This window comes from Lindgomyces ingoldianus (genome assembly GCF_010093535.1).
Source record: "Lindgomyces ingoldianus strain ATCC 200398 unplaced genomic scaffold BDR25scaffold_18, whole genome shotgun sequence".
NCBI lineage: Eukaryota > Fungi > Ascomycota > Dothideomycetes > Pleosporales > Lindgomycetaceae > Lindgomyces > Lindgomyces ingoldianus.
Genome location: NW_022985179.1, coordinates 461,621 through 489,442, shown reverse-complemented (window position 1 = coordinate 489,442; position 27,822 = coordinate 461,621). Strand labels below are relative to the sequence as shown.

At 49.6% G+C, this 27,822-nt stretch overlaps 13 protein-coding genes across 13 annotated transcripts; 10 read left to right on the top strand and 3 right to left on the bottom strand.

The window, feature by feature from the left end:
* Window positions 1-506: 506 nt before the first annotated feature.
* On the top strand, window positions 507-2,073 carry BDR25DRAFT_325768 (indoleamine 2,3-dioxygenase family protein; the record flags this gene model as incomplete). The annotated part of the gene is made up of 3 exons (XM_033692232.1): window positions 507-797; window positions 850-2,007; window positions 2,059-2,073. The coding sequence occupies 3 exons, from the start codon at window positions 507-509 to the stop codon at window positions 2,071-2,073; spliced, it is 1,464 nt and encodes a 487-aa protein (XP_033546888.1).
* Window positions 2,074-2,567: 494 nt separating this feature from the next.
* Window positions 2,568-3,161, top strand: BDR25DRAFT_226729 (uncharacterized protein; the record flags this gene model as incomplete). Its single annotated transcript, XM_033685222.1, has 2 exons — window positions 2,568-2,678; window positions 2,733-3,161. 2 exons carry the CDS (start codon window positions 2,568-2,570, stop codon window positions 3,159-3,161), a joined length of 540 nt encoding a protein of 179 aa, XP_033546887.1.
* Window positions 3,162-3,882: 721 nt separating this feature from the next.
* Window positions 3,883-4,581, top strand: BDR25DRAFT_262624 (UPF0057-domain-containing protein). Its single transcript, XM_033686776.1, has 3 exons — window positions 3,883-4,002; window positions 4,056-4,173; window positions 4,230-4,581. Exons 1-3 carry the CDS (start codon window positions 3,986-3,988, stop codon window positions 4,266-4,268), a joined length of 174 nt encoding a protein of 57 aa, XP_033546886.1. The 5' UTR covers window positions 3,883-3,985; the 3' UTR covers window positions 4,269-4,581.
* A 165-nt stretch (window positions 4,582-4,746) lies between these two features.
* Window positions 4,747-6,256, top strand: BDR25DRAFT_287657 (uncharacterized protein). The gene is made up of 2 exons (XM_033688342.1): window positions 4,747-5,000; window positions 5,062-6,256. Exons 1-2 carry the CDS (start codon window positions 4,820-4,822, stop codon window positions 6,021-6,023), a joined length of 1,143 nt encoding a protein of 380 aa, XP_033546885.1. The 5' UTR covers window positions 4,747-4,819; the 3' UTR covers window positions 6,024-6,256.
* Window positions 6,257-7,342: 1,086 nt separating this feature from the next.
* BDR25DRAFT_36190 (uncharacterized protein) lies at window positions 7,343-8,699 on the top strand. Its single transcript, XM_033696507.1, has 3 exons — window positions 7,343-7,739; window positions 7,792-8,348; window positions 8,408-8,699. Exons 1-3 carry the CDS (start codon window positions 7,631-7,633, stop codon window positions 8,618-8,620), a joined length of 879 nt encoding a protein of 292 aa, XP_033546884.1. The 5' UTR covers window positions 7,343-7,630; the 3' UTR covers window positions 8,621-8,699.
* Window positions 8,700-8,980: 281 nt separating this feature from the next.
* On the bottom strand, window positions 8,981-10,632 carry BDR25DRAFT_355767 (uncharacterized protein; the record flags this gene model as incomplete). The annotated part of the gene is made up of 5 exons (XM_033695520.1): window positions 8,981-9,395; window positions 9,452-9,476; window positions 9,615-9,682; window positions 9,837-10,413; window positions 10,464-10,632. The coding sequence occupies 5 exons, from the start codon at window positions 10,630-10,632 to the stop codon at window positions 8,981-8,983; spliced, it is 1,254 nt and encodes a 417-aa protein (XP_033546883.1).
* Window positions 10,633-10,688: 56 nt separating this feature from the next.
* On the top strand, window positions 10,689-13,348 carry BDR25DRAFT_355766 (FAD-linked oxidase-like protein; the record flags this gene model as incomplete). Its single annotated transcript, XM_033695519.1, has 8 exons — window positions 10,689-10,745; window positions 10,808-10,855; window positions 10,883-10,926; window positions 10,958-11,099; window positions 11,131-11,201; window positions 11,248-11,324; window positions 11,385-13,181; window positions 13,239-13,348. The coding sequence occupies 8 exons, from the start codon at window positions 10,689-10,691 to the stop codon at window positions 13,346-13,348; spliced, it is 2,346 nt and encodes a 781-aa protein (XP_033546882.1).
* Window positions 13,349-13,621: 273 nt separating this feature from the next.
* Window positions 13,622-15,041, top strand: BDR25DRAFT_325764 (FAD/NAD(P)-binding domain-containing protein; the record flags this gene model as incomplete). Its single annotated transcript, XM_033692231.1, has 3 exons — window positions 13,622-13,676; window positions 13,741-14,879; window positions 14,928-15,041. 3 exons carry the CDS (start codon window positions 13,622-13,624, stop codon window positions 15,039-15,041), a joined length of 1,308 nt encoding a protein of 435 aa, XP_033546881.1.
* A 1,939-nt stretch (window positions 15,042-16,980) lies between these two features.
* On the top strand, window positions 16,981-19,073 carry BDR25DRAFT_343272 (acetyl-CoA synthetase-like protein; the record flags this gene model as incomplete). Its single annotated transcript, XM_033693815.1, has 6 exons — window positions 16,981-17,202; window positions 17,252-17,317; window positions 17,368-17,484; window positions 17,599-17,625; window positions 17,682-18,306; window positions 18,358-19,073. The coding sequence occupies exons 1-6, from the start codon at window positions 17,098-17,100 to the stop codon at window positions 19,071-19,073; spliced, it is 1,656 nt and encodes a 551-aa protein (XP_033546880.1). The 5' UTR covers window positions 16,981-17,097.
* A 2,668-nt stretch (window positions 19,074-21,741) lies between these two features.
* BDR25DRAFT_304020 (uncharacterized protein) lies at window positions 21,742-22,674 on the top strand. Its single transcript, XM_033690122.1, has one exon. The coding sequence runs from the start codon at window positions 21,813-21,815 to the stop codon at window positions 22,344-22,346; it is 534 nt and encodes a 177-aa protein (XP_033546879.1). The 5' UTR covers window positions 21,742-21,812; the 3' UTR covers window positions 22,347-22,674.
* Window positions 22,458-24,574, bottom strand: BDR25DRAFT_36152 (Six-hairpin glycosidase). The gene is made up of 3 exons (XM_033696428.1): window positions 24,223-24,574; window positions 23,234-23,833; window positions 22,458-23,182 (listed from the first exon to the last, which is right to left on the bottom strand). The coding sequence occupies exons 1-3, from the start codon at window positions 24,399-24,401 to the stop codon at window positions 22,570-22,572; spliced, it is 1,392 nt and encodes a 463-aa protein (XP_033546878.1). The 5' UTR covers window positions 24,402-24,574; the 3' UTR covers window positions 22,458-22,569.
* Window positions 24,492-25,538, top strand: BDR25DRAFT_355760 (uncharacterized protein; the record flags this gene model as incomplete). Its single annotated transcript, XM_033695518.1, has 9 exons — window positions 24,492-24,559; window positions 24,591-24,626; window positions 24,651-24,773; window positions 24,814-24,842; window positions 24,872-25,110; window positions 25,178-25,255; window positions 25,292-25,369; window positions 25,395-25,445; window positions 25,488-25,538. 9 exons carry the CDS (start codon window positions 24,492-24,494, stop codon window positions 25,536-25,538), a joined length of 753 nt encoding a protein of 250 aa, XP_033546877.1.
* A 139-nt stretch (window positions 25,539-25,677) lies between these two features.
* Window positions 25,678-27,748, bottom strand: BDR25DRAFT_287639 (uncharacterized protein). The gene is made up of 3 exons (XM_033688341.1): window positions 26,849-27,748; window positions 26,643-26,799; window positions 25,678-26,599 (listed from the first exon to the last, which is right to left on the bottom strand). The coding sequence occupies exons 1-3, from the start codon at window positions 27,618-27,620 to the stop codon at window positions 25,873-25,875; spliced, it is 1,656 nt and encodes a 551-aa protein (XP_033546876.1). The 5' UTR covers window positions 27,621-27,748; the 3' UTR covers window positions 25,678-25,872.
* Window positions 27,749-27,822: the final 74 nt, after the last annotated feature.

Sequence of the window (27,822 nt, the reverse complement as noted above, 5' to 3'; positions counted from 1 at the left end):
AATCTCGTGGATGATATTGTCACTCGCATCCCAGATCACTTATCCCCTCGTTTGCTATTCAGCTAACCATCATCTTCCGGGCTTCCGCTCGTTCAACTAAGTAGTTCCAGGCGCCTAGCCTAACGTCTCCCCGCTCACAGTTCGAGACGCGCTCCACCAGCGTTTCCCTTGTGCCGACAAGAGGTTTTACTACAACTACTTCCCTGGGCCTCGTGTCTAACACTCTCGCACAATATCTGCTCTAAATTGTGCTTGTACTGCGTCTTCGCCTCTGACCTTCTCTATAACGAGTGGCGCAGTCGGTCCATTGTCTTTGTTGAACGCAGGGGGGCGGGTTCTAATCGTCATCACGCGACAAGCTTTTACGGAGCCTACGAGCTCCATTTACTCATTGTCTAAGCACACCTACGACCTAAGTACTTAACTTGAGTCCTCTCCTCCCCACTTCTCGGCCGCCCTCCACAATTCCTCGGGCCTCAACAAGGCTCGTCGCTTCGCGCCGCACCATGCTACCCCCGCTACCTCGACTCGTGGATTACGACATTTCTCCTAAGAATGGCTTCCTGCCATCCGAGATTCCTCTCGAACTTCTACCCGATTCGTACTACGGCCCATGGGAGACTATCGTTCGGAATTTTCAAAGCTTAATTCTCAGTAAGAGGCTAAGAGGTATAGTCGATGCACTTCCTATCCTGTCGACCGAGTTCCTCCTCACCGAAGCGGAATGGAGGCGAGCGTACTCAATCCTGGGTTTCATAGCTCATGCTTATGTTTGGGGAGGTGATACACCCTCCGATGTAAGCCATAGCTGTTCAAACCTATCATGACAACGCTAACACTGCTGCACAGATAGTACCTCCCCCGGTATCAATACCCTTCCTGCAGACGTGCCAACACCTCGAGCTTCCTTCGGTGGCGACTTATGCAGGCACAGCCCTATGGAATTGGCGCCCGATCTTCACTGGCGAGCCAATCGATACACTCGAAAATCTGTCCACACTCATGACATTCACTGGATCACTCGACGAGTCCTGGTTTTACATGATCTCAGTGGCAATTGAAGCAAGAGCTGGTCCTATTGTGCCCCTGATGATTGAGGCAATTGCAGCAGTGAGACGAAATGACTTTCACACGGTCACGGACTGTCTACGCTCGTTTGCGGAGAGGTTAGATGAGCTCGGTGGAGTTCTGGAGAGGATGTACGAAAGCTGTGATCCACATGTCTTCTATCACCGCATCCGCCCCTACCTTGCAGGGAGCAAGAATATGGCCGAAGCTGGGCTTCCAAATGGGGTAATGTTCGACGATGGGACAGGGGAACAGCCTTACGTTCAGTTCAGTGGGGGGAGCAATGCGCAAAGCTCTATCATCCAGTTCTTCGATATTGTTCTTGGGGTTGAGCATCGGCCTACTGGCGAAAAGCGTACCGATAGCTTGGACTCCGAAGGCCCGATACCACCGCCTTCCAACAACTTCATCCTGGACATGCGGAAATACATGCCTGGCCCTCATCGAAGGTTTCTAGAGCACATTGAAAGCGTCTCGAACATCCGAGAGTATGTAGCCGTCAATCGCTCGAATCGTGCTTTGGTGACGGCTTTCGATGCCTGCTTAGCAATGCTTCGAACCTTCCGAGACAAGCACATCCAGATGGTATCGCGATACATCATTGTCAAATCCCGTGAATCGCGGTCTCATTCCCGATCGTTGAGCCCTAAGCAAGCTGCTGCGCAGAGAATCAATATTGCAAACACCTTAGATCGGACTAGCGGGAGGAAGCTTCGCGGAACCGGTGGTACGGCACTGATCCCATTCCTCAAACAGGCTCGCGACGAGACGGGCGAACCCGCCATCGATGCCTGGGCACGACGTTTGCTCAACAATGGTCCAGCTGAGTTCAACAACGATGGCGTTGCGAGGCTTACAAAGATGAATGAGCATACTAATGGCGAAGTGGAGATCGTTGGACTTGCGGGTACATGGTCGGTGGATGACAGTGAGGGAGGTGTAAGTCTCGAGGCCCTGAGCATACTTTATTCAAGAACTAACAGGAGATAGATATGCCATTGGTAGCTATCTGGACAAGGAGGGGCTACGTTTCTTGTTTATATTATTGCATGGATTGGTAGAGGAGTCTCTTCTCCAAAGTTTGCCGAAGTTTGCATGTGCATATCACGGGCGGGTAGTACCCCATTGTAAAAAGAGGAGAATTGCGTCATAGTACATTGTGTCCGTAATAGCTGGGTATTACGATGAAAAGGATTCCAAGATTCTGCCCCATGTGGTCGGTTGAACGGGTGGAGTTTTTCTTTCACTTTCTCGAAGCTAGTACATGGATCCGTGCGTAGGGCTGAATTGCAGTTATGACGTCATGACATCATGGCCTTGTGCACATGCAAACATTGACCCATGCCCCTAACGTAGTAACTGCGGAACACATATAAGAAGCCCTGCGATCGTGGTCCTATCTTCTTCTCCTTCATTCACAACCTACCACAAACTTGAAGCACAAACCTCTACTACTATATTTCTACATCAACCTTCCAACTCAATTCACAAACATCAACATGTCTTCCAACAACAAGGACCAAACTTCCACCCTCCAATCCTACGTCGACTCCGCTACCGGTGCCGTTCAGTCTGCCATTGGTTCTATCACTGGCAACCCTGCAGACAAGGTAAGCTCCCAAGCTCTTCCCTCTCTTCCTCACCTTGCTTATATGTGTCGACAGAAGCAAGCCGAGGACAAGAAGCTCACAGGAGATGTTGAACGCGATCTGTCCCACTCCGCTGCCAAAGCCGGCCCCTTCACCGTTAGCCCCTCCGGCGGCATCGCCAAAGACGACCCCAACCGCACCGCAGGATCATGGAACAAAACCGTTGGCTCTGCGAAGGAGGCAGTTGGCGGACTCCTCGGCGCTGAGGGTCTGAAGCAAGAAGGTATTCGACAGAACAAGGAGGGTCAGGGACAGGAAGCTCAGGGGCAGCTCAGCGACTTGGGGAAGGGCATCTCGGACCGGGTCGGTGGTACCATTGGCGGGGCCGTTGCCGGTTTAACTAGCAACCCCGCGGCTAGGAACGAGGCACAGAAGCAACACGATGATGGCAAGGCGAGGCAGCGAGGTGTGGAGGCGGATCTTCAGAAGCAGGCTCCTCAGTAGAATGCGAATATCCTTTATGCTGCGACAGGATAGGCCCGGAGGTACTGACAGCGCTTTAGCGAGGCAACTGTATAACGCTTGGATGGGTGGAGTTTGGGGTTTGGACATGATATCCTTTTAGTCAAGAACTCTTCCTCGACTTAGTCAACAATTAGCCAATCAGATATTTATCCCTACGATCTTTAATTTGCAAATTGCTCTACCGGTACCCGGATTACAAGCGGTAGATACAGGATGCATCTTAAAACGTGACTAAAGTGTATCTTGCCACAATTTTCACATTACGTTTGATGGAATCACAGGCCCGCCACCGATGATGTCGTGATGCACGTTAGGGAGGGTGTTTTGAGCATGCCTTATGTGGCCACAATCATGCGCCACGGTCATGCGCCACAGCAGCCGCGATTTGCCAGAGGCTTGGGAGGTTCCCGACACAGGCTGGGCAGCAGTGACGAAATTCAGGCTACCCCGGGACTTGGAATTGCAAAAACGGTGAGGGGCTAGAAGCCTAGTAAATAACAAGAAACTGTAGGTGCCGTGACTAGGAAGTTGGCTGCGCGGTGCTGCCAAGGTGTGGCTTTCCCGTGGCAGCATCCTTGTCGGTGTCTTGCGTGCGTTCGCGGGCAGCTACGTCATACTGGAATCAGGAGGACAAACCCGCTGCTCTTCATTCTTTAAATACTGCTGCACCCACTGGACATTGTCCATCTTCACTCCCTAACTTGCATTCAACATCTACCTCGATCCAACCTAGAATTTATTCCAAGTACCTACAAAACCTTCCACGTTGAGCCCTAAGCTCAAAAAAGAACCCTACCATCAACATGCCTTTCACTGCCAGGTATGTCCTTTAATCGCACGCATGAAATATTCTTGCTGAGCTTTACTTCACAGCGACATCATCAAAATCATCTTCGCCATCCTGCTACCGCCTCTAGGTGTCTTCCTTGAGCGAGGTTGCAATGCCGACTTTCTCATCAATATCCTCTTAACCATCCTGGGTTACATTCCGGTGAGTTCCGCACGTTTTCCTTGCTTCGCGGGTTGGGCCGCTGATAAACCTCCTAGGGCATCATCCACGCACTGTACATTATATTCAAATTCTAGCCGGCGGAAAGCCGGTGGTGAACTGAATGGTCAACCACGATACCCTTTTCCTTTTACTAAAGCCCCTGTCCCGGCTCGCTCCGGTTCTCTGAGCATGACGGAACTTTGGCTCGCAGCTTCATTAATTTGGCTTTCTGTCCTTGTGTTATAATATTATGAGTGCCTTGGTTGGTCTGCTCTTTGCATGACAGGACGTCACTTGGCGGCCAGCAATCCCCGGGTTCATTTTGTACTTTTGGTCAGACATGGATGGTTGCGGATAAGCATAGCATCATAATCAACGATATACAATTTATTGTAGCTTGCATTTACTTTCCTCCAAATTGGGAAGTTTGTTATGATAACTATACTGAATATTGCCTAATCAGGTTACTTAGAAAGGGAATCGTATTCACGGGACATGCCGCAGCTTGGCGCGCTGTGAACTGGTGGACGTGACTAACTGCCAACAGCACAGAACTAGCCCAGTGTAATAGTACCCACAACCACATGTATTCCCAATTGCCACTCCCGTACCGAAATAGCCTCTGGAGTCGCAGCGCAAGCACCAGATGGACATTTCCGCAGCGCTGACAACTGAGGAAGTGGCCGCCCTGAGCGACCCGCTGTGCAGCTTTGAACGCGCCGTGAAGTGTCTAAGGGATGTTCGCAAGAGTTGCGGAACTACAACTGGGAGCACGTTTGAGGAGTCGCTGAGTCTGAAGAACACGCTGGACTGTTCTGAAGCCCAAGGTATCGTCGCTTCGGTAGCTCCACGGGCCTAGAAAAGCGGAGCTAACGGAACTTGTCGCAGTCAGAACTGATCCCTCCTGGGCGCAACTCTCAATACTCCTGAATTGCGAGTACCAGCTATACATACTCAATAGCGCCACTCCTTTGAGATACAACCCCTTCCTGTCCCACTGGGTGGAAGCAATCCAGCGACTGTCGCATCCTCTGACGGGACACGGCCAGGCCAATGGCCGTTTACATCATATTCACATCAGCTCTGTCCGAGCAGAAATGATAAAGTCACTCCTTCGGGCAGGCAGTTCGTCTCAGTTCTCAAATGCATCCCCCAGGACGCTGTACGAGACTGTTGTAATTCACCGGGAAACCATGCCGTTCGATGTCGAGCCATATATACAAATGTTGGAAGAGGAGGGCATCTATGAGAGGAAGCACTCGGCGAAAGAAGGGAAACAGCCTACCACAAACCAATCCTTCGAGGTATCGAAGGGCTCCACTGTCGACAAACCCAAGCTGAGCGATCGGGAACTGTGGGACCAGAACATGCTTTCCCGGTTGGAGAGTGACCCCAAGTCAGCAATATCTGACCTGACTCATCTTCCGGTGGAGTTAGCACATCTGGATTTTTTGACGACATTGCTGCAGGAAAGAACGCTGCAACAGCTGTCCATCGAGCCATCACCCATAATTCGAGAGTATATCCAGCACGCCCTCCGCATGGCCGAACAGATGGGCCAACCCCCAGGATTCGTCATGGTTGATTCTCTGACTCCTTCTTTTGTGGGTGAAAGCGGTGTAATAGACGACAACGACATTGGGATCGCTCACGGTCGCGCGGCACAGATTCGAGCTGTCAAGCTCTTACTGCTCTTCATCCGCAATCTGATCCGCAAGGCGCTACTTCCACCAGAAGACATCTATTACGAGATCCAGGAGATTTGCGTAAGGTATGTGTGGATAAAAGAAGTAAGGGAGTTTAGAAATTTCATCGAAGAAGGCACATCCGACGAACAAGCCTCCGCCTAGATATGCCAAGGGCTCGGAAATTCGGCCGCAGGCGCAGAGGCCTCCCGGGGTGTTTTCAAACGGGCCTCGGGAATTTTGTTCTTCGTGACTCCGCGATTCCCAGTTTTTGGGTGCTGAGGCTGCATCTCGATTTCGCATTCTGCGGACTGTGATTGGAGAGAAGAGAAGTCGCCTCGACCACGGGATGAATAATGTGGAGAGGCTATGTTAATGGAGTTCCTGAAACAATCTAAATATGCCACTGGAAACCCTAGGTGGGATGGGATCGTGCCAAGAAACAGTACATTTCAAACCATCTGAAGTTTCACCTCACGATACCGAAACACCACACCTCAATTGTCTTCAAACTCAATTTCCTCGGTTCAGTCGCTTTAGGGTTGAGTGTGCTCCATTAAGTGTTTTGCTAATGGTAGTGTTTGCTGAATGGAGAAGCCAGAGCGACACCCAGTGGGAGAAAGATAAGGGTAAGATTGACAGCTATTTGGAATGTCTTTTTTGGCGAACATGTTGATGATCTGCAGTTATGTTGTATGAAGTTGTGACAGATTGATGATTTTGAGGAAGAGTCGGGTACCGGCAAGGGAAACAGCTGTGTGCAAACCAAACAAGACGCCTCTAGGATCGGATGCACAGCTTCATCCGTCCTTGAACTTGCATTCGCAATTGAGGATGCTGCTTCAACGAGCCTCGCCAGACCCTGCATCCTGAGGCTAAACTTCCTACTGCCCGATCGCACAACACCTACCATGGAGTGTGGCAGCTTGAGAGTGCTGCGCCTCTTCTCCCCGTTCTTCGAAACGCCTCAGCTACAATGATGCTCGCTGAATTATGCTGGTTCCCTCGGTCAAAAACGACCCAGCCTCGGAACTTCATTAACGATAAAGTCTCCCATAGGTCAAAACGTGCTTCAAACTTTTCTCGTGGAGTTTACGTTTTGAATCAGATAAGTTTAGCATCTTGCTGGCTGCCCGAAACACCATGGCCCATTTTGACTTCACCAGATCCAAAACGTCAATGCGTTTTTCCGTGACCGCGATAACATTATTCCGTCCTCCACATTGTCCATCGACGAGGAACGACCTAGCGCATCTTCCTGGAGTCGATCGCTTCCGCTGCTGGGGCCCTAGCGGGAGCCATTTTAGTGGTGCGGTAACGGATATGGTTCGACTACGTTTGTCTCAATGACTGCTTTGGACTTGCTGCTTCCTGTCTCATGCCGGTTTTCCCTTTGGGAACAGCACACAGGAGCATAGTCTTCGCGCATACCAACAGGGGCTCTCGGATGTGGCTATTCTAGGCACACGTCGACGGGACTGTACAAGTCCAGGAAGCTTGTTCTATGCTCAAGCTTTGCTCGGTATCCAATGGCGCCAAAGTCGAGTATATAAGGTTGATGAATCTGCCCCGAATACAAGCCTCATCACCATCAGCTTCTTCAGCAATCATCCAGACTCGCTTCCCCTTCCCTTAATTACACCTTCTCTTGCGCAGGTCGCTTGTTTAATTGTCTGATCAAAGCTCGTCTCTCATCGATCCTTTCAAGAATCTTCATATTGCATATTAATATCCACTCCGGATCCTATTCTTCACATCACACATCAAGCAACATGCGTTACTCATTGGCTTTGATTGCGGCTATTGCTGCCCACGCTTCCGCTCACGGTGTCATCACTGAGGTCCAGGGCGCGAACGGTGTCAACATGCCTGGTCTCTCCGGTATGCCTTCGTCTTTTACATTCCTCATTCACATCCACTAACAGAGAGCCAGTCGCCGACGGCACTCCCCGAGACTGCGCCTCTCCCCGCTGCGGCTCTGAGGCCGACACCTCCATCATCCGAACCAAGGAGATGGGCACCCAGAAGGCATCTGCTCTTGGCCGCACCAACGGTGGCGGCCCAGTCGATGCTGCTTCTGCCATCGCCACCTTCATGGGTACCGGCGCCACCGGAGGCGCTGCCACCACAGCTAACAAGCGTGGTCTTCTCGATGCCCTCACTGGCGGTGGTGCAAAGGCTGGTGGTGCTGGTGGCGCTGCTTCTGCCCAGGGCACCAAGACCCCCGCTGGTACCGCCGAGAGTGGTGTCTCCAAGGCTGCTGGCCAGGGTGCGACATCTGGTCTTCCAACGACTGCTGATGACGGCACTATCACCATGACCTTCCACCAGGTCAACCAGGACGGCGCTGGCCCCTTGACCGCTCAGATTGATGCTACTAGCGCGGGTACCGACCCTGCTGCGTTCCAGGACGCAAAGGTCATGCAGGATGTTCCCGGAATCGGCATTGGTGGTCTTTCTGGTGCTTCAGTTATGGACTTCCCAGTCAAGGTACGCTACACCCTCTTCCCCTTGCCCATCCTCCTCCGTCTACTAACGACTAATTCTAGGTCGCTATGCCCCAAGGCATGACCTGCTCCGGCACCGCCGGTGGCGCGTCCAACGTGTGCATTGTCCGCATGCAGAACGCTGCCCTCGCCGGTCCCTTCGGCGGCTCAGCCGCTTTCACCCAGAGCGCGGCTGCCAAGAAGCGCGCTATTGAGTACAACCTCCGAAAGAGGCACATGGCCCGTGGTATCCTTGGCAAGCCTGAGGCCGAGTAAACGTCTCATGTGGAGCATACGGGTGTTTGCTGGGCAATATCCCGAGGATCGGCACAGAAGCGATCCAGACGAGCTTTGATAGGAGCAGTTGGGAGCGTTTTTTTCATGATTGATGGTTTGATGGTTGATCAACTTTTTGGATTCTCGTTGTAAATACTCACCGATACGCTCCTTTCAATCTAATGCAGTAGATAGATTGGTGAAGGGAGAGCCCCCCGCGCTTAGAGGAGCAGGGGTGGTTTTGTAAATAAAGCGAGTCTGGATTGTTTTGCTTAAAAGCTGTTCTTGAATTGTTTGGTTCTGTTCTACCTACTGCACTTGTGATACAATCCTGTGTTTTGTATTTGATTTTACGACATATTAAGAACTGAACTTAAGAGGGACTGCGAATTGTGTGAGTGCCTCATATATAAGACTCTGAAGGCTAATCGGGTTTAACGGCAACATGATAAGGTGACGAAAGCGGAAATCGATAGTTTTAGTCGGCAGAACAGTAGGTTTCGGAACAACTGTGTTCCTTTGGTGCTTTTTTGGCGAGAGCGGTCGTGGCGCTTTCGATCGACCGATAGTGGAGACGGTGCTTGTTTCGTAAGGCTGGATGGGTACTATGGGTGAAACGGTGTTTGACACAGACACAGGCGGATACTGTGGTTCGAGTTTCCTATCCACGGGAGGATAGGTGGTTTGGTGTGGCTGTGGAAAGGAGTTGAAATGTTGGGATAAGCATACAACTACTGTCCTGCTCTTACATCTGCTTGCTAACGCCTGGATATATCTTGTAATTGTAGCTATTGCTAGACCACTGTTAATCTGTTACTTTACAACGCTCACTTTATGTTCTTTGGCAGATTATGAGCTCAAGAGACACATCCTTAGGGAAAAACAAAAATTATTCGTACATATGATACACCTTTCTTATCGTATTTATACACTCTTTCTCTTAATGCTACACACCTAGCGCCGCGCCGTAAACTAGTAGCAAAACAATTTCAACGAGTTTTCGCGCGCTCGAGGGAGCCTCCAGGCTTCGTTACAAAATGGCAACGCACCCAATGCTCACTCCTGCGGTATGATCCTACACCTATGATGGTATTGGTGGAATATTAATTAAGTTGGAAGAAAGTGATAACTAGCAAAAGAACTTGTGCAATTAAGTAAACAGTCTTCCCTTGTTTTTAATGTTGTAAGAGTAATTTCTAAAACCACGTCTATGAACCCGACGGCCTCGAGCATCCCTTGAACATCCCGGGATGCAAGAAGCCGTTCGATGGCATAGCAGCAACATTGTTGGTCATGCGTATTGACAACCCTAGAGCAAGTTGCAGCCATATTCGAAGGGGGACATATAGCCACATAAGCGAACCGCCGTGCGATGTCCAGCCATCGTGCAATCACTGCGATATTCGTATTACTCTCGACATCGATAATGTGGGTAACTGTGTTGATGTGAATGCCAGCACACGTTAGAGTTTTATCGTTGAAGAAGAATCCGTACGCGGGGTGCGGGCCTCGAGTGTCTTGATGCAGCAGGCGGTTTAGATCCAGGATGTCTTCTAGGAAGCTGGTTGGTGGTAGGGCATTTGGATCAGTGTGTCGGATCGGTTTATGTTGCCGGCCTGGACACCAGGTTGGGAAACCATCTTCACAGGAGCAGGCTTGGGTCACGCATGTGGTTTCTGTACTATTATAGAGGGATGTGCACGTTTTGGTATATACCTCTACAAGCGGGTTGAGTAATCGGGGTTCATGTGGGGGAGGCGAGTGTCGGTAGCTAGGTCCCAAAGACCGTAGAACTTATCCCGTGCGTTACTGCAATCGCTTCGCTATGTGGAGAGTGCGAGACGAATAATGCTAGCTCGTATGTTGGTTTCTTGGAGGTAGCGGTGGTAGTTTAATCGATGGGTGTAGTTTAATTGGACCAAGCACAAAGCCCATGTCCTGAGGTAAGCTCTGATCAAAACCAGGCTATTCGCGCGGAAGTCTTCGATTTGCTTTTGAGCGAAGTGCGACATCTCCTCAAGAGCAAACCGCGACACTCGCTTCTGTCCAAGCAATCGGGTTCAAAGATATGGCAACTTCCTACACAGCCCAGGGTCTTATGAGCAATCTGTACAATGCAACGAAGGTTATTTGAGTGCGAGGCGAGTAGTTAATGTGGTATTCTTGGCCCGGTATTATGAGTAGCAGTTCCTATTCAGGTGTTTTGAAGATCTCGTTGATGAAGTCCATGGTGATGTCATTATCCCCGTCTGACGGGCCGAGCCACATGAGAGCAGACTCAGCATGCTCATACATTGTGAATATGAGTGACCTACCTACTCTTTTTCCGGGCAACAGATTGGTTAATACAAATTGCGTTAATCCTGTGTTGTCATTATTACATGAATGGGTGTACACTACGGAAGCAAGCATTGAACTCACCAAAGCACAGCCAGAGTATGGGGATTTCCTCAGTTTCTCAACCCATGGTCTAAGTTGCGTATGATAGGGAAGATCTGGCTATTCAATAGCCTCTCATGGTTAGCATTAGAAGAACCCCAAATATAAGACAGGCATTCATAAACAGCGTTTCCGAACAGCGGTTCATGCACTAAATGTGCCATGATTGGATCTGACCTGAATTCTAGAGGAGCACGTGAGAAGAACCCCAATTCTCCCAAAGTTCCCCACATAGCTCCACCCCTGCACTTGTCGCGGAATTGGGGTACATGCTCCCCTCCTGTACGTTAAAATGTCGACAATGCCGCCTCTTTGTGACGACCAGCTTGGACGATGAGCACACATCAACCGCCTCCACCCACCCTCTCCGAAAAGTACAGCGGTGTGCCAGAGCGGCTCGCCTCAATCGCCCAAGAGGCGAAGGACCGACTATGGTCTAACAAAACGCTTCCGGAAAGCGTACCCCGACGGTGCAACGTGCGATTACCTCCTGGCACGTCTCGCGATGCGTTCGACAAAGCCATCGCATCGTTAAGATGTGATATTGGCGCTGAGAATGTTGCCCTTAACGACCAGCCACTTGTCGATGGCTGGTATCTTGAACATCCGAACACGCACGATGCCTTCCACGTCGTCGACCAAGAGGATCTCGTTTGCAGCGCTGTTGTCTATCCTGCATCGACCGCAGAGGTCCAAGTTGTTGTTAAATGGGCAAACCTACACGCCATTCCAATATACCCTATCTCGATGGGCAGAAATGTCGGATATGGGGGCAGCGCTCCACGCGTGCCAGGCGCAGTGGTTGTGGACCTGGGCAAGAAGATGAACCGCATTGTGGACATAGACCCAGAAAACGCGTCATGCGTCGTCGAGCCCGGCGTGTCGTACTTTGCACTGTACGAGGAGATCCAACGGAGGCAGCTACCTCTGTGGATTGACACACCTGATCTTGGCGGGGGTAGCGTTCTCGGGAACGCCATCGATCGCGGCGTTGGCTACACGCCTATGGGCGACCATTTCGCAAACCATTGCGGCATGGAAGTCGTCCTCCCGAACGGCGAGCTCCTGCGAACGGGGATGGGGGCACTGCCAGGCAAGGACGGCGTCGACAATCCCACCTGGCAGTCTTTCCAGCCCGCCTACGGTCCCTACTCTGACGGCATCTTTTCGCAGAGCAACTTCGGTATTGTTTGTCAAATGGGCTTCTGGCTGATGCATGAGACCGCCCATCAGTCGTATATGATCACCTTTCCGAGGGACGAGGACTTCCCGGATATCGTCGAAGTCATTAGACCCCTTGCTCAAAAACGCATTCTCGGCAATATCCCACAGCTCCGCCATGTCGTCCAGGAGCTCAATGTGACTGGCTTGCCCAAGTCGCATTGGTATTCTGGGCCTTCTCCTATCCCGAGAGAAGTCGTCCGCAAGCATGCAGCACAATTACCATGTGGAGAGTGTTCGTGGGTCTTCTATGGCACACAGTACGGAGATGATGCGGGTATAAATTCTCAGCTCGATATGATCAAATCAGCCTTTTCTAAGATCAAGGGATCTAAATTCTTCCTTCCGAAGGACCTTCCCGTGGATCATTACATCCATTCCCGAGCTCTTGTCTGCAGCGGGGTTCCCGTGCTCCGGGAATTGGATTGGCTAAACTGGAAACCGAACGCTGCTCATTTGTTCTTCTCTCCCATCACACCCACCCGTGCTGAAGATGCGAAGATAGTCCACGACATCAACGTCCGCCTGCACAGGAAGTACGGGTTCGACCTCTTTCCGACTTTGTGCGTGGCAGGCAGAGAGATGCACTACATTGCAAACATCATCTACGACCGTGCATCGAATGACGAGAAGAGAAGAGCAGCTGGATTGATGAGAGAACTAATCGCCGCCGCTGCGAAGGAGGGGTATGGGGAGTACCGGACTCATATCTTGTTTGCTGATCAAGTTGCCGGGACGTACAAATGGAATAACAATGCTCTAATGAGGTTTAATGAAACGATTAAAGATGCCCTAGATCCCAATGGCATCCTTGCCCCAGGTCGCAATGGCATTTGGCCCAAGAATTACAGGGGAAAGGGGTGGCAGCTCATAGGTAGTGAAGTTGAGAGAGCTGTTGGTGGTGGCACAATTTCTCCAAAGCTATAGCACATCCCTTGCCATATACCAACCATTCAAGTCACTTCTACTTCTGATAACGTGCACACTTGCTACTCCACCTATTTAGTTTCCAACATCGTCCTTCGGTTGTACGCGTCTGAGCTCCTTCATGAGATGTCCCACCCGTAACACGGGCAATTGCAGTAAGTTAAATGCCGATCATCCACCTCAACCCCACATTCTTGCGCGCGGGGGACGTCCCGAACTTCGACGCACTGGGGTAACACGTGGGGACGCAGAGGAATAATTCCGCAGACACCCCTGTGGCTTCTCCAATTGCTTCGTTGGTAATCTGGAGTCTCTACAGTGGCTTAATTTCGACCTCATATCTCACACTAAACCACCGTCCTTGATACTAAGTCTTTGTCCTTATCCTTAGTTTCTTCCCTTAGAACTTTCACAATGGATCTACAGCCTTCCAAACTTCCATCGTCTCCTCACGATCCCCCACTCACAGGTACTCTCCTTCCACATTTCCCCAACAGCACCACAACCCACACCCAATTCTAAACCTCCCCCAGCGATCGTAATAGGTGCCGGCCTGGGCGGCTGTGCAGCCGCAATCGCCCTACACCACCACGGCCATCGCGTTCTATGCGTCCTCGACAAAGTACGGCAATTTGGCCGTCTAGGCGACTCCCTCGGTCTTGGCGACAATGCCTTCAGCCTACTAGAAAAATGGGATTGTAACGTCTCCGACATCAAAAACATTGGAAACCAGGCTCCAGACATGAGTATCCGACGATGGAAGGATGGAAAAGTGCTTGCTGTCCAACCGCTGATGGACATGGCTGGGTACATTGGTCACCGAGGGGACTACCACGACGTTTTTCTAAAGTGGGTTGATCAGAGAGGCATTCCAGTTCGAATGGACAGCGAAGTTGTAGCGTACGAAGACACAGAACCCCAACCCAGCATCACGCTCAAATCGGGTGAGAAACTCAGTGCAGATGTCATTGTCGCGGCAGATGGCATCAAATCCCTTGCCCGTCCCCTCGTCCTCAACATGCAAGATGACCCCGTTTCAAGCGGATATGCGTGTTTTCGGGCGTTCTTTAAACCGGATCAGAGTATGAAAGAGGACCCTGCTTGTAATAAGTACTTAGGACGAGATTGTGTGAATTTCTGGATCGGTCCGGATATGCATCTTGTGCAGAATACGCTGAGGGGTGGAGAGGAATTCAATTGGATCATTACGCATAAGGATGACGGAGATGTGCCTGAGAGTTGGTTTCAGCCAGGCGATATGGAGGAAGTGCGGAGGTTGGTGGGGGACTTGGATCCAGATATCCGTGAAATTGTGAAGAAGACGGAGAAATGTCTGGACTGGAAAATCTGCTACCGCGAACCGCTCCCTACATGGGTTTCTCCTGGTGGCCATCGCATTGTGTTGTTGGGTGATTCTTGCCATGCACATTTGCCAACGAGTGCACAGGGCGCAAGTCAGGCGGTTGAGAGCGCGGGCGTGCTGGCCACGTGCCTGGATTTAATTAAGGGCAAGGAAGAGGTTAAGATTGCGACGAGGTGCTATGAAAAGTTGAGGTTTGGACGGACTAGGCAGAGTCAGACGAATGGCGAGGATTTGAGGGATCGGTGGCATGGAGTGCTGAAGGGGGCGGATGAGGAGAGGGAAATTGACCCTGAGGATGTCAAGATTAAGGTTAGTAACGTCTCTTGGGAGTTTAGGGTGTTTGCTAAACTCTGCTAGAATCGCTGGTTGTATTCTTTTGATGCGGAGGAAGATGCGAGAACGAGGTGGAAGAGTATTCGGGGGGTTGTTGAACATGAATTTTTGACTGGGAAGATTAACCCTTTGTGTTAATTGTGGATAGGTTGCAACACTGGAGCTGTGCGAAGGATGAGTGAGTCTCATGATTGAAGCGAGAGGGTTGGGCCTAACATCGAGGGTTACATTTTCCCAGCCTCATGATCACCAGATTTGGGGGCGGGCAACAGATGATCCTGTATGCGAAATTTCCATGCTTTAAAGCGGCCGAGACAGCTCCCGGGAAAATGGCCATCTTAATGCCTCGGAGAGAATATTTTTCCAAAGTTTAAGGTTAAAGAGTCCTTCCATATTGCCGATGGTGTAAGCCTCGCATATTCCTTCGCAACGAACTAGGATACGTCATGATGCAGTCTCGAATCCTGTGTCTAACTATTCCTACCCTCTGTGCAGTTAGCACCCTTCATACGTCTAGAAGAACGGAAGAGAGAAGTCATCCGGCAGAAAAATTCTCAAGTCTTCGAACTACTCCCTCAAAGAGATAGTCTGCTTATATTCAAACGGGTAATGCTAATGTGTACGGGCACGGAGTAGGTCCAGTAAGCTATCTGGTTTCCCGTGGTGGCCTTGCCGTAGGCTTGCTTATCGGCACACCTGTCCAGACTTGGTAATATGGCGAGCAGCTTCATGCAGCTTAGTGAGATGAGGAAGAGGATTCGATGAAACAAGCGAAACAAACGCTATTGCCTGGGATCACGCGCGAAGGCTGAGGCCATCCAGCCTCATCTGACCCAGGTATTCTCTTAGCCGCCCTGCTCCAGCGTGATTAGGCGCTGCGTTTATGCTGAGCAGGATTTGGGACGATTTCCAAAACAGGTTTGAGTGGCGCCACATCTAATACAATTCCATTACGCGCGAAAAGGGTGTAGCATGTGTCGGGCGAGAGGGATACAGAATTTTGTTACTGCATGAGCACTGGGGGGGCTGCCTTGATATCTATACATAAACACAGGTAATGGAATTTGACAGCGTTTTCCTGAATTGATCAAGACAGCGCTTTGCGAGATTGGTGGCGTGTGACTGCATCATTCAACGCCGAAGAAGGTATTAGTCGTGCCACCGATTAACCCATCCTGTCCTATGTTAACTTCTTAGGTGGCCTCATTCTCCGCTAGGGGATTGTGTAAACTTGAGCTTTCGAGTCCTGATGGAAGTGGCAGTATTCCAAATCTCACCAGACAATGGCGATGCGTTTACCAGGGTCTTAAGGTAGGCCTGAAGTGGAAATGCTAAGCATTGGCGAGGTTGTGATTGGTGAATGCGACATGTCTCCAACATACGCCGCACACGAAAGCCAACAATACAGAATATTGTTGCACACCTTCGCCACTTAGATGTGCCTCTTTAAACGCCGAGGGACGGAAATTGCGCGCCTGATTCCCCAACTCCAGTGGGCCTTCTTCGCTGCTTCGGCGAGACGAAACTCTCCAATGTGCCAGTAAGTCTTCGTACGAGTAGTAAGTGTTGAAAGGCCAAACTGCACCAAGTAAGTAGGGCTTTATTGCTCAGCTGTAGTTATTTCGAGCGACAGAAACTAACGAAGAGCAACATTCTTCGTAACCTCGTTCAGCTTCGTTTCGAGATTGCAGCTTGCCGACGTCTTGGGTTGGACGGAATTCAAACGCGTGTGGTGGTCCGTGCACTTCGCTCGTGTGCTTTCAGGAGAAGTCTCCACTTTCAGCTCTTATCCATTCTTCAACTCCACTCCATCCAGCCAACGAAGCTCCATCTCGCGGCGCTAAACACGTTGGTCACAGCGAATTTCCTAGTTTAGGAGAAGTTAAATCTTCAGTCAGCGCTTTGCTCATCGTCTAGTTACGGCTTACAGGATGAGTAGAGAAGCATTGATCGTCAGGAACGGTGGAACGTCATTGCTGTGCTCAGCCACAGTGAGCTTCAATCAGTGAAACATGGCTGGCCGTCCGCTCTCAGCTCTCGCATAAAGCTAACGTTTGCAATCGCCGGCGATTGGATCTGTAGGTTTCCTTGGTGGGCAGGCGTACATCATCTTTCCATGCTTTTCGCTCATCTCTCTTCTCGTTGAGCTTCTATTTACCTCTAGTCACTCGCTTGTCTATCTTTTTGCGTTTCTATGTCTTTTTGGAATACGGTGATGGATTCCTCACAGGGCGTGCCCTACGGTAGGAGACTCGTGCCGATAACGATTGACGAAATTGCTAGAGATGACCCAGAGCGGGTATGGCCATCTTTCCTTTCTCTATTTTGACTATTCTAATTTCAGGTAGATATGCTTCTCATTTCCACGCTCAGCCGATATAGCGGATGGGTTTCGAGATATTAATTTCAGAACAGTTAGCTCTACTCCCTCCATCCGAAAGTCCCATTCCTAACCTTCCTTCAGTTTGCAAATGCTATTAATAAGACGGCACATTTTATTCATAGGGAGATAGGGCGGAGTTCCATGTTTGAGACGGTCATGTACATGGGCTATCCTGATGTTCGTCATTTCATCGTTTTGGTATGTAAAATCAGTATACGCAGAATTTAGTTTGTGTATTTAATACGCGGGTAACGTCAGAAGTACGATAGTATCCTGTTGGATGTCATGCTAACTGCTCATCTACTTCTACAGGTCGCGTTAATCAAGACTGGTCATAGGGTATGTTCCTCCTCTAAAGAGAAGCACTCTGTTATTTCCACTCACACACCACATAGGTCCTCTTTAGTTCTCATCGTAATAGCGTAGCCGGGCATGCGGATTTGATAAAAAAGACCGAATGCACCATCCTCTTCCACACAGCAGGTTTCCCAGTGTCTGGAATCTTGGAGAAATGTCGAATGGAAACGCTATGCATGCCCGAGCTGGACTTCCTACTCGATGACACACCGTGCGACGTTTACCCGTATAACAAATCGTGGGATGAGGCAAAGAACGACCCGTGCATGGTTGTTCATACTTCCGGTTCTACAGGGCTTCCAAAACCTGTACCATGGTCTCACGCAGCACTTCTGACGACAGACTCTCACCACTTGGTTCCACCACTCGACGGGCGTCCTTGTATATGGGGCTCAATCTTTGATGCTACACAGCGGACATTCAGCGCCCTCCCTGTCTTCCAAGGCGCTGGGATCGCCTCCGGCACCGCACTAGCCCTTTTCACAAATACGGTTGTTGTTCTCGGCCCTCCTGGGCTAGCGACTTCTGACACATTCTGCCAAGTGTTGGATTATGGAAATATAGATGCGGCCAGCTGTTTACCTGTTACTCTTGAGGAGATTGCCACAAGACCAGACATACTAGGAAAACTAGCGAAACTTAAATTCATTACCTTCGTTGGCGGTAAGAGAAATAGCAGATGCAGCGACAGGTTCCAGTGCTAATATAGAGTAGGCGTCCTGACAAATGAAACGGGCAATGTTATCTCTCGCCACTTGCCTCTATATAACATAATTACGAGCACAGAGACTAGTTCTCTTGTGCAGCATTCGACTGATCCAGAAGACTGGCAATATGTTTGCCTTAATTCAATACACAATGGTATCCAGATGCGCCCAACTGGCGCTACCTCTGGACTGTACGAGCTTGTTTTTGTACCAGACGCAGACCACGCTCTCTTTCAAGGCGTATTCAAGGCGTATCCGAGGCTGAGTGAATACTCCATGTCCGATGTCTATTCGAAGCACCCCACAAAGCCGCATCACTGGAAATATGAAGGAAGGAAGGATGACATGATTGTCTTTCAGAGTGGTGGGAATTTTAATCCAATTATGCATCAGCAATTGATAAGTTCGCATCCTGCAGTGCAGAACTGCATACTACTCGGAAATGGAAGATGTAAACCTGCGGCAATCATTGAACTAAGATCAGAATTTTATACTGAAGAAGAGGAAGGAAAGAAGACTGTCTTAGAGGCTATTTGGCCAAAGGTCGAGGAAGCAAATGCGCTGGCGGACACTATAGGTCAGCTGGGAAAGGAGTATATCATATTTGGTAAGAAAGAAAGGCCATTTGCAATAGGTGGGAAAGGAACGGTTCAGAAGAAAGCAACGATTAGGAAATATGAACTAGAAATCGAAGAGTTGTATGGAGCAATGGAGAAGAGGTAGGAGGCAGAGCGGTCGTCTGACAAGAATTTGTGTGGAGACGACGAGATTTGAAAAATACGCTGGAGGGTTAGAAATTGATACCTAGAGACGGGGGCAAGATGGAAGAAATGATAATGCTAAGCAGAGTACCTATAAGTAATAATTCTACATCACGCTGAGACCTCACACACGTCTTTCACATGCGCCTCAACCCCAAACTAGACGTCGGAGTAAGTGAGGCTTAGTGTACAAGGAACCCTGACATCTGTAGCGGTCGTCACAAAACGATGGTACGTTAATCCTTCAATCTCTGAAACCTCAGGCTGACGATACATCTAACACTACCATTCCAAGGTTTACACCTGTAAAACCGGACGAAAAGCGCTCCCGCTTCGCCTCACGCCCACTTCTACCTCTAAACTAATCACCCAATAAAGCCGACAACAATCGCCGACTGTGTAATGCTTAAGGCAACCACTGTCCTGGTATCGCACTCTGATAGGTCACAGCTCGCTAAGCTAGCATAACGTAAGCCACTACTCACCTGGCCACACCACTCATCCGGCAGCCCCACCAAAATCAACGCGACTCTCTCAACCAAAATGCCTCTACCACCACAGCAACAGCTCTGATTAGCGCAAAAAGAAGGCAGATTACTTCTAGCTGTCTCTGTCCTTCAACGCCACCCAGATCTGTCTATTAATCGCGTTGCAGCTCTATATAACACGCCTCGATCGTCGCTCCAAACGCGTCTTGCAGGCGCCTAACTAAAGGCTGTCGCTAACGCAAAGAAACAAAAGCTATCACCTGTTAAAGAGCAGTCTCTTGTTAGCTGGATCCTAGACCTTAATCAGCGAGGATTTCCGCCCTATATTATTGACGTGCGCTGAATGGCAGACGTTCTGCTCCAAGCTTGCGGCCAGGATCCTCCTCCTCCTCTAATTAGCAAGAACTGGGTATCACGCTTTGTCAACACCTAGGTAGAGCTCTAGATCAAGTGGGACAGGAAGCTGCACTCCCAGCGCGCTCTCTGTCAAGATCTAGTCAAGTTTAACGCCTGGTTCAAGCTAGTAGAGAACACGCGCCGCGCGTACAGGATACTAGACGATGATATCTACAATTTTGATGAGACAGGATTTATGATGGGGGTTGCTAGTTATATATCAAAGGTTGTTACTAGCTCTGATTAAGTTGGACGAGCAGCTGCTATCTAACCTGGCAATCGCGAGTGGGTCACGACAATTGAATGCGTTAACGCGTCTGGGTGGTCAATCCCACTACTTATCATCCTTGGTGCTAAGCGCCATTAAGCTAGCTGGTATCGCAATATCCCTGGCGACTGGACAATCGCAGTGAGCGACAACGGCTGGACGACTGATCAGCTAGGCCTGTCCTGGCTAGAGCACTTCAACGATCACACCAGATCGCGTATGGTCAGAGTCTATCAACTGCTTATACTTGACGGCCACAGTAGTCATGCGACGCCGGAGTTTGATCTATACTGCGCAGAGAACAAGATTATCAGTCTCTGTATGCCAGCTCATAGCAGCCATCTTCTACAGCCTCTAGATGTTAGCTGCTTCGCGCCACTCAAGCAAGCGTACGGACAGCAGGTGTCAGAGCTCGCGCGCAATCACATCTTCTACATTAACAAGCAAGACTTTCTCGCTATCTACAAGCGTATTAGGCCTACTCTATTCTCTGAGCAGAGCATTAAAAGCGGGTTTTAGGCAACAGGTCTAGTCCCCTACTGTCCTGATCACGTCCTGCAATTGCTTCCTCCAGTCAGAACGCTGTCTCCGCCGCCACAAGAAGCTGACAGAGAGAGACCTCTGGCTGCAGATACGCCGCGTACAGTTGTCCAGCTTCAGCAGCAGGCCTAAATAATTTGTGACCGCCTTAGGTGTTAATTATAGAGCCCTACTAGCCTTGCAATTGCTTGAGTTGTTAAATTGTGTGAAATTGCAATGCAGAAAACTGCTATCCTTACAGAGGAAGTTACTAAGCTGTGTTAAGCTAATTAGCGCTGAGAGCAGAAGAGGCAACAGCGACAGCAGTATATTGCTACAGGAGGGACGCTCACAGGCCAGGAAGGTCAGAGGCTGGCTGCAGAGGCAGATAGGGCAGTCAAGGTGCATGCGCAGGCTCAGGCATCGCAGGTCTATCAGCGAGCACCACCAACCTGCTCAAAGTGCCACGTGCAAGGCTATAACAGGACTTAATGTAGAAGTAATTAGGAATTTTTTATATATATATTTATATAGGTTTGATTTAGTTGTTGTTTAGCTATCTGTCAAAGAGTCGCTTTGACTTTGGTGGGGCTGCCGGATGAGTGGTGTGGCCAGGTGAGTAGTGGCTTACGTTATATGATCTGAGGATTACAAAGCAACAATATCAACACTGCACTGTCGGAGGGATTAATGCTCCACCTCGCTACTTCGTGATCAATGATTCGCAGCGTGCTCTAATAGATACGGTGTGAGCAATCTGTGGAACTTGAAATCGCTCCTTGCGGCAAGAAATGCGGAAGTCCGACCAGGGAGGCTGGGGTAATTAATAATCAAGTCCATGCTAATGTATCAGACGGTGAAGCTTGGGAATATGGGCTAATTAGCGTTAATTCTTTTGCTAGGTGGGTAAGTATATAAGGAGAGCGCCAGGTGTCGCTGGAGGGCTAGATCTCAAACTCACCATACCATCTAACTTCAACACTCCACTTTCCTACTTACATACCCTACCATCAAACATCCCACATTCACCATGACTATCACCTTCTACTCTATCGCCATCCCGCCCCTAATCCGCGGCCTGAAGAACCTTTCTGCGATCCTCACGAAAGGCGAAGCGCACGCCAAAGCCAATGGCATCGACCCCCAAGTCTACCTCGACAGCCGACTTCACCCCGACATGGCCGCCCTTCCTTTCCAAATTCACCGTGTCTCCGACTCTGCCAAATTTGTCCCCGTTCGCTGCGCCGGCGTTGAAGCGCCCTCCTTCCCGGACGTCGAGCAAACTTTCCCCGAGCTCCAAGCTCGTATCACTAAAACTATCGAGTTTCTCGAATCAGTGCCCGAATCCGCATTCGAGGGTCAGGAGGGGAGAGAAGTTGTGTTGCAGATTGGCCCGCAGAAGATGGAGATTAGGTTCCAGGCGCTCGATTACTTAGGTAATTTTGCGACACCGAATTTCTGGTTCCATATTACGACTGCGTATGGCATTCTGAGGAGTAAGGGCGTGGATGTGGGGAAAATGGATTATTTGAATGGAGCCAAGTTGACCAAGACGGAGGCTTAGGCTTCATGGGGTTGAGAAAATAGTTTACTGCCATTAAGGGAATGGGATTGGGGTCTTGGAACAAAATGATTTGTATGCAGAAAAGTGACAGGGTTTTTTTGAGAAAAACGCCACAGCTAACGTAGTGGGGTATCATTAGAAATTATACACAAAAGCCATCCCACCCAAGTGCTCCATTGAGGACCTTCGTTTCTGCGTAATGTCATGTGTTTCCCACCAATTCTCATTTCACGGTAATCGCAGCAACCAGGGCGTCCATTGACGAACTATGCGTGCTTGCGTTCGCAGGCGCAATAAACGGTCCCGCCCAGTTGATACTCAGCATATTCCCTTCGTCCCGATTGTTGTTCCAGATACTGTTTGCGTTGGCTTGGATAGATTTGATATACGTCGCGTCCGGTGCAGCTTCGTGTAGAAGCTGGAGGTTTCGGACGAAAATGCCTTTGAACTGGCTTGCATCGCCTCCACAAAGAGGTCCACATTTGTCGTGTAAGACTCCGTTAGAATCTGAGAGCTCCTTGATTGCGGCTTTGGCGATCTTGGCAGCGAGTGTGAGGTAGGAAGGGTCTGGAGAGGCTTTGTTTAGCTCAACTAAACCGCCAAGTATGACGCCTTGGTTGTAGGACCATGTTGTTTGGTTGTTGTTTTTGCATTGCTCGGTTAGGCCGTCGTTGATAGTGCCCCTGTCGTTGATCATGCCGGTCTTTTGGAACCAGTCGAGTTCGCGCTTAGCCCAATCAACGTAGAAACTCTTGTTCTGTGCACGGTTGGCGAGGTGGGCAGCTGTGGACAGGAAAAGCTCATTTGCGATGGCGTTCATATAGTCCTTCTTGTACCTAGGAATATTAGTCTCGGGATATGCAAAGTTTGGGTTATGGTCCACCTACGACCAGAAAATGCCACCATTACCGCACCTGGTGGGCCACGCTTTAGTAGTCGCCATGAAGATACCCTCAGCTAGTTGTAGATATTGCATATTTTTTGTAATATCGTAAGCCCCAATCCATCCCAGCGCCCACCAAAGATCATCATCGTAAAACCCATCGAGCCAGTCATTTGGATTCGGAGCTGCAGCGAGGTTCGCCGGATCGCCTTGCAATTTGAGCTTAATATCCTCCACTTTGTAGTCTTCATCCCAGCGTATCTTACTCCATCCCTCAGGGTACGTCGTAATCAATTCACCTTCGTCGTCCATACTCTTGTCATAACCAGTATTTGCAAGGCTGACTTTCTTCTGATTCAAAGTCTGAGTCTCGACGCCTGGAAGCGGGTTCTTTGCAGGTGCTTGTGTGATCGTATTTGCGAAGATTCGTTTAGCGAGATCCTGGAGTTGGGGATTGGAGTCGTATTTTGCGAGATTGGAGACCATGGTCAGGACATTTGCGCTGTTCCACCAACCGCATGTGTTCCACAGGCCGGTACCAGCATTGTACCAGATTTGGAGAGCGGAGAGAGCAAATTCGGCTCGTGTGGTTGCGTTGGTGATGCTTTGTTGAGCGTAGGTATTAGAAATGAATGTATATGGGAGCAAAATCGTTAAAGACTTTGTAGGATGCATAGCTATGGGCAACGGGGTATTGATCTCGACTGCATTAAGATATACAAGAAGTACAAAAAAGAGGAGAAAATCGCAGACGGAAACTCTAAACGGAAAATACTACGGCGCGAAGAGAAGGTAGAGGTACATTCTTATAAGAATGTGCATCCCTCCAATACGTTCGATCGACTAGAGCCCCATTTTCAAGGACCCTGTACTCGCCCATCCCCTCTAATCAAAGGGAATTGAGGGAAAAGGCCTTGAAATCAAGAAAGACAGACCGAGGGATCCGCCAATGCGCCATCATTACAGCGGGGAATGAAGGAAAGAAAGTCTCACCTTGCCGCTAAATTTAGTGGTTCCTGGTACTGGACTCCCACGTATCCCTGAACATGGGGTCTCAGGCGAGTGTGTCCTTGCCCCTGCTCAACTAAGAAATCATAACTTGGCGTTTTAAGGAGAGATCGCGCTTGTGAGAACGCGTACAGGGCGAATGAGAGGGAGGATAATATGTGCATTGTGAGGCTTTTTCGTGCTTAAGGTGATGAGTTTGTTTTAGACTATATGGTCGCTGGATTGGCGAGTATATTGAGTTAGACACAACTAAAATGAACGATATGGACGACCAACATATGTGCAGTATGTTTAGAGTGTTGAAGTCAGAGGTTGATGCTCTGTCCGTAACGACGTCGGACGACGGTGTGTAGCTATCGGAACTCCACAACCTCCGATGCCTCTCATTCGTGAAAACGCCGACTCACGTGCAGTGATGGAACGCCAACTGGAGCGAACAGTGCCTCGCGATTGTGCTCTGTAGAGGCTTTTTGTTTCGACCCATATCTTTCTGTACGCGCCGTTCTCGTTCGTGAATCTGTCGTGATGGCCATCCCGTATCTCTAATTTGCGGCTCGAAACATGACATCCGTGAAGTGTTTCAAGGCCCAGTTATTCTCCTAAAAGTCAGCAAATCGAACGCGAAAATGCCCAGGCTATGAGACCAAGAACGTGATGGCAGCAGCGAGTCTGTTCACCTTCATTGTTCACGGTACGTTGATTGGCTACCCCTGTTTGAGAATGAGGTACCCAAGACGCATCCTTACGCCAAAGCACAATTTGAGAATGTCCGCAATCAATGATAGTCGCGTACCCAAACAACCAATAGGGTGGGGCCAGGATCATTATGCACAGCCTCGAGCCGCGCCCCTAAGTGATAGATCGTCCATCAGCGTGTCGTTTAGGCATTGCAATTCAAGGGGGGATTCTGAAACTTCTGTTTCTCACGTGATTGCATTAGGCGGCCCAACCCGGTAATCCTGCATCCGGACCCCCACACGTCAATTGTCTGGGCATTTGTTCCAGGGAGCATCCCAAAGTCAGAGGTGTGGGACCATGACTGCCGCGTGTTGAGGTGCACAAACGGGAAGCGGGTGGGTGTGAAATAGCAATGATGCACCGAAGTTTGGGCCATTGGTTCGTGAAGCCAGACGTTTGTCGGGGAGACAATGGATGAGTTGGATATCAAGATGCAAGACGAACATGGTTATTTAGAGGTTTCAGACAAGGTGAATTGAGTAGTATACGTTGTTAAGATTTGATATGGTGAGATGCGGGGCGAATATCGTGGCGGCCATAATAAAGCACTGTATTTCGAGTAGGAAGATGAAGGTTGAAAGTGCGCAATTATTTTCCCATTGTAAAGATCTGTTAGTACTCATCTGAGGAGCCGTTGGCACCGAAAATCTAGAGCAGGCGATTTTCTACAAATTCTCAATGCTGTCGCATACTATCATTGAGATGGAAGTTGATAGGCGCGAAAGTGTTTGAAGGGCATCAACAACCTTTGTGGGCTCAATGACTAGGCGTCGGTAAGGTTCGGCATCTGAGCGTTCCGACAACACGGATCCGGGGTGAGAAACGTAGCTGTTTGGGAACAACGAATAGTCACGTACAATATTGACAACGTAGTATCGTAGGCTAAACTTGAAGTAGTCATGCGATCAACAGCTCGGTGCCCAGCCTCTTGACCTCAGTAACCCAACAAATATCCTCCCCTTTCGCACCTCGATCTTTATAACTCCATATTACTCCTAGCAGCTCTTTCACGGTCAAAATGTAGCCCCAGTACATTTCGTTCCACAGCGCATCCAACTTTTCCACAATAACGGCTCGTTGCACTGGATCGTCTGACTCGGCACCGGCGAGAAAAATTGGCCAACCTATTGACTTGAAGACAGTGTCACCGGGACTGAGGTTTGAAAGGTGATCTAGAATATCGGTGGCGAGATCGGAGAGGCTGCTTACGCTGGAGCCTCTTGAGGTACTGAGAAGAGAACTTGCATGGGTACTTGGTAAGATTCGTGTAATGTATATGCAAACTGCGGATCGGTGTGCTGAAGCGATGGAGATCCGTTTTTTGAGATCCTCGAATGGTGACGCCGGCTGAAATGTAGATGCCCATTTAATGGGATCAAAGGATAGCGCGGCCTCTAGTAACAGCTGTATATGGCCACGGGCCAAGGAAGCTTCTTCGCCGAATTGTTGCCATTGCACGTCGGGCAGCTCAAACGCCTGGAGCATAATGTGGAGGAGTGGGGCTGGACATGACAGATAATTGTTGGTTTCTGCATATTCAAGAATGGCCTTCAAATCAATAGAGTTGGGTATCAGCTTCTTTGGAGTATTATCAAAGTCCAAGGTCGAGCCCAAAACGAAAAAGCTAGAGCCGTCAGTAAGCACAAAAATCGAGTTAATAGACCTACACCAGGAGATCGGAAAGGAGACATTTCCGTAGTTTACTCATTTCATGCAGCTGAAAGGGTGCTGTCTCGAGAAGATTTATCAATCTTCGAGCGCCCTCCATATGCACTCTCCATTTGTCCATCCCAGATTCGACAAGGTCATAATTAATGAAGAGGACTATAGCAGGTAAGTCAGTAGATGTGGCTAAGGGCTAGGGATAGCGTACGGATGGATACAAGGACGATGTCAAAGTTCGACTCGTTCACTGATCCTACCGATTGAGCCAGCAAGGAAAGTGCCCGTTGTTTGGCAACGAGAGCATCTCGATATGCCGATTTGAAGGGTCCTCCAAATCGGCTTACCGCCTGATAGTAAGCCACCAGGCACGGCTTTCGATTCTCGTGATACCTGGATTCGTTGATAGGCTCTCGTGCAAGATTATAGACATGGAGTGCAGAATTTGCTAGCATTACCTGGAGGAGTAAGGGGTGTACAGACGATGCAGGAATAAGATCTCGAATAGGGTTCTGCCCTGGACCGTCGTATATGACCATATCTCCACAAAGCTGGGTCGCGAAGTGGAAGAGATAGTACCGAGAAGGTTGGTTCAAATCCTTAACAAGCGGATCAATTAGGGGCCAATATATTGTCGTCTCCATCTTCACTTGCTTGACAACGGCCATGGTTGTAGACGATGTTGCTTTGAAATCATCTTCTTTGGCATTATTATTGCAATCTGGGAGACTCTTTGGTTTTTGAGGCGCTGAATGTGCTTGGCCTTCCTTTTTTGTCGACAGCATGTCCTCGAACGACTTCCCCATCATCTTTCCTCGGCTGGCCACACCTTGATTCCAAACAAACAACTTCCCGTAGCCAAGGCATTCGGTGCCCGAGGAGAGGCATTTCTGACAAACAGGTAGTGAGCGATCGCATTTCCAGCGGCGTTTACGGCAGTTGTGGCAAGCTTTTGTTGGCAATGTGAGGTTGGATCCCGTCATCAGGTGAGCGCTTCCTGCACTGAATGTCGAGGAGTGACCGAAAGGGGCAACAAGCCTTTCTGCTGAATGAGTGGAAGGAAATGTGGTGGGTATGGCTTGAAAATATATCTGAGGCCATTATGACCACGACTAACCAGTTGGAAGAGATTGCTGGTGTGGATTTTGTCAGCGGATGTTATGGCTAGATTTGGTATTACGGTAG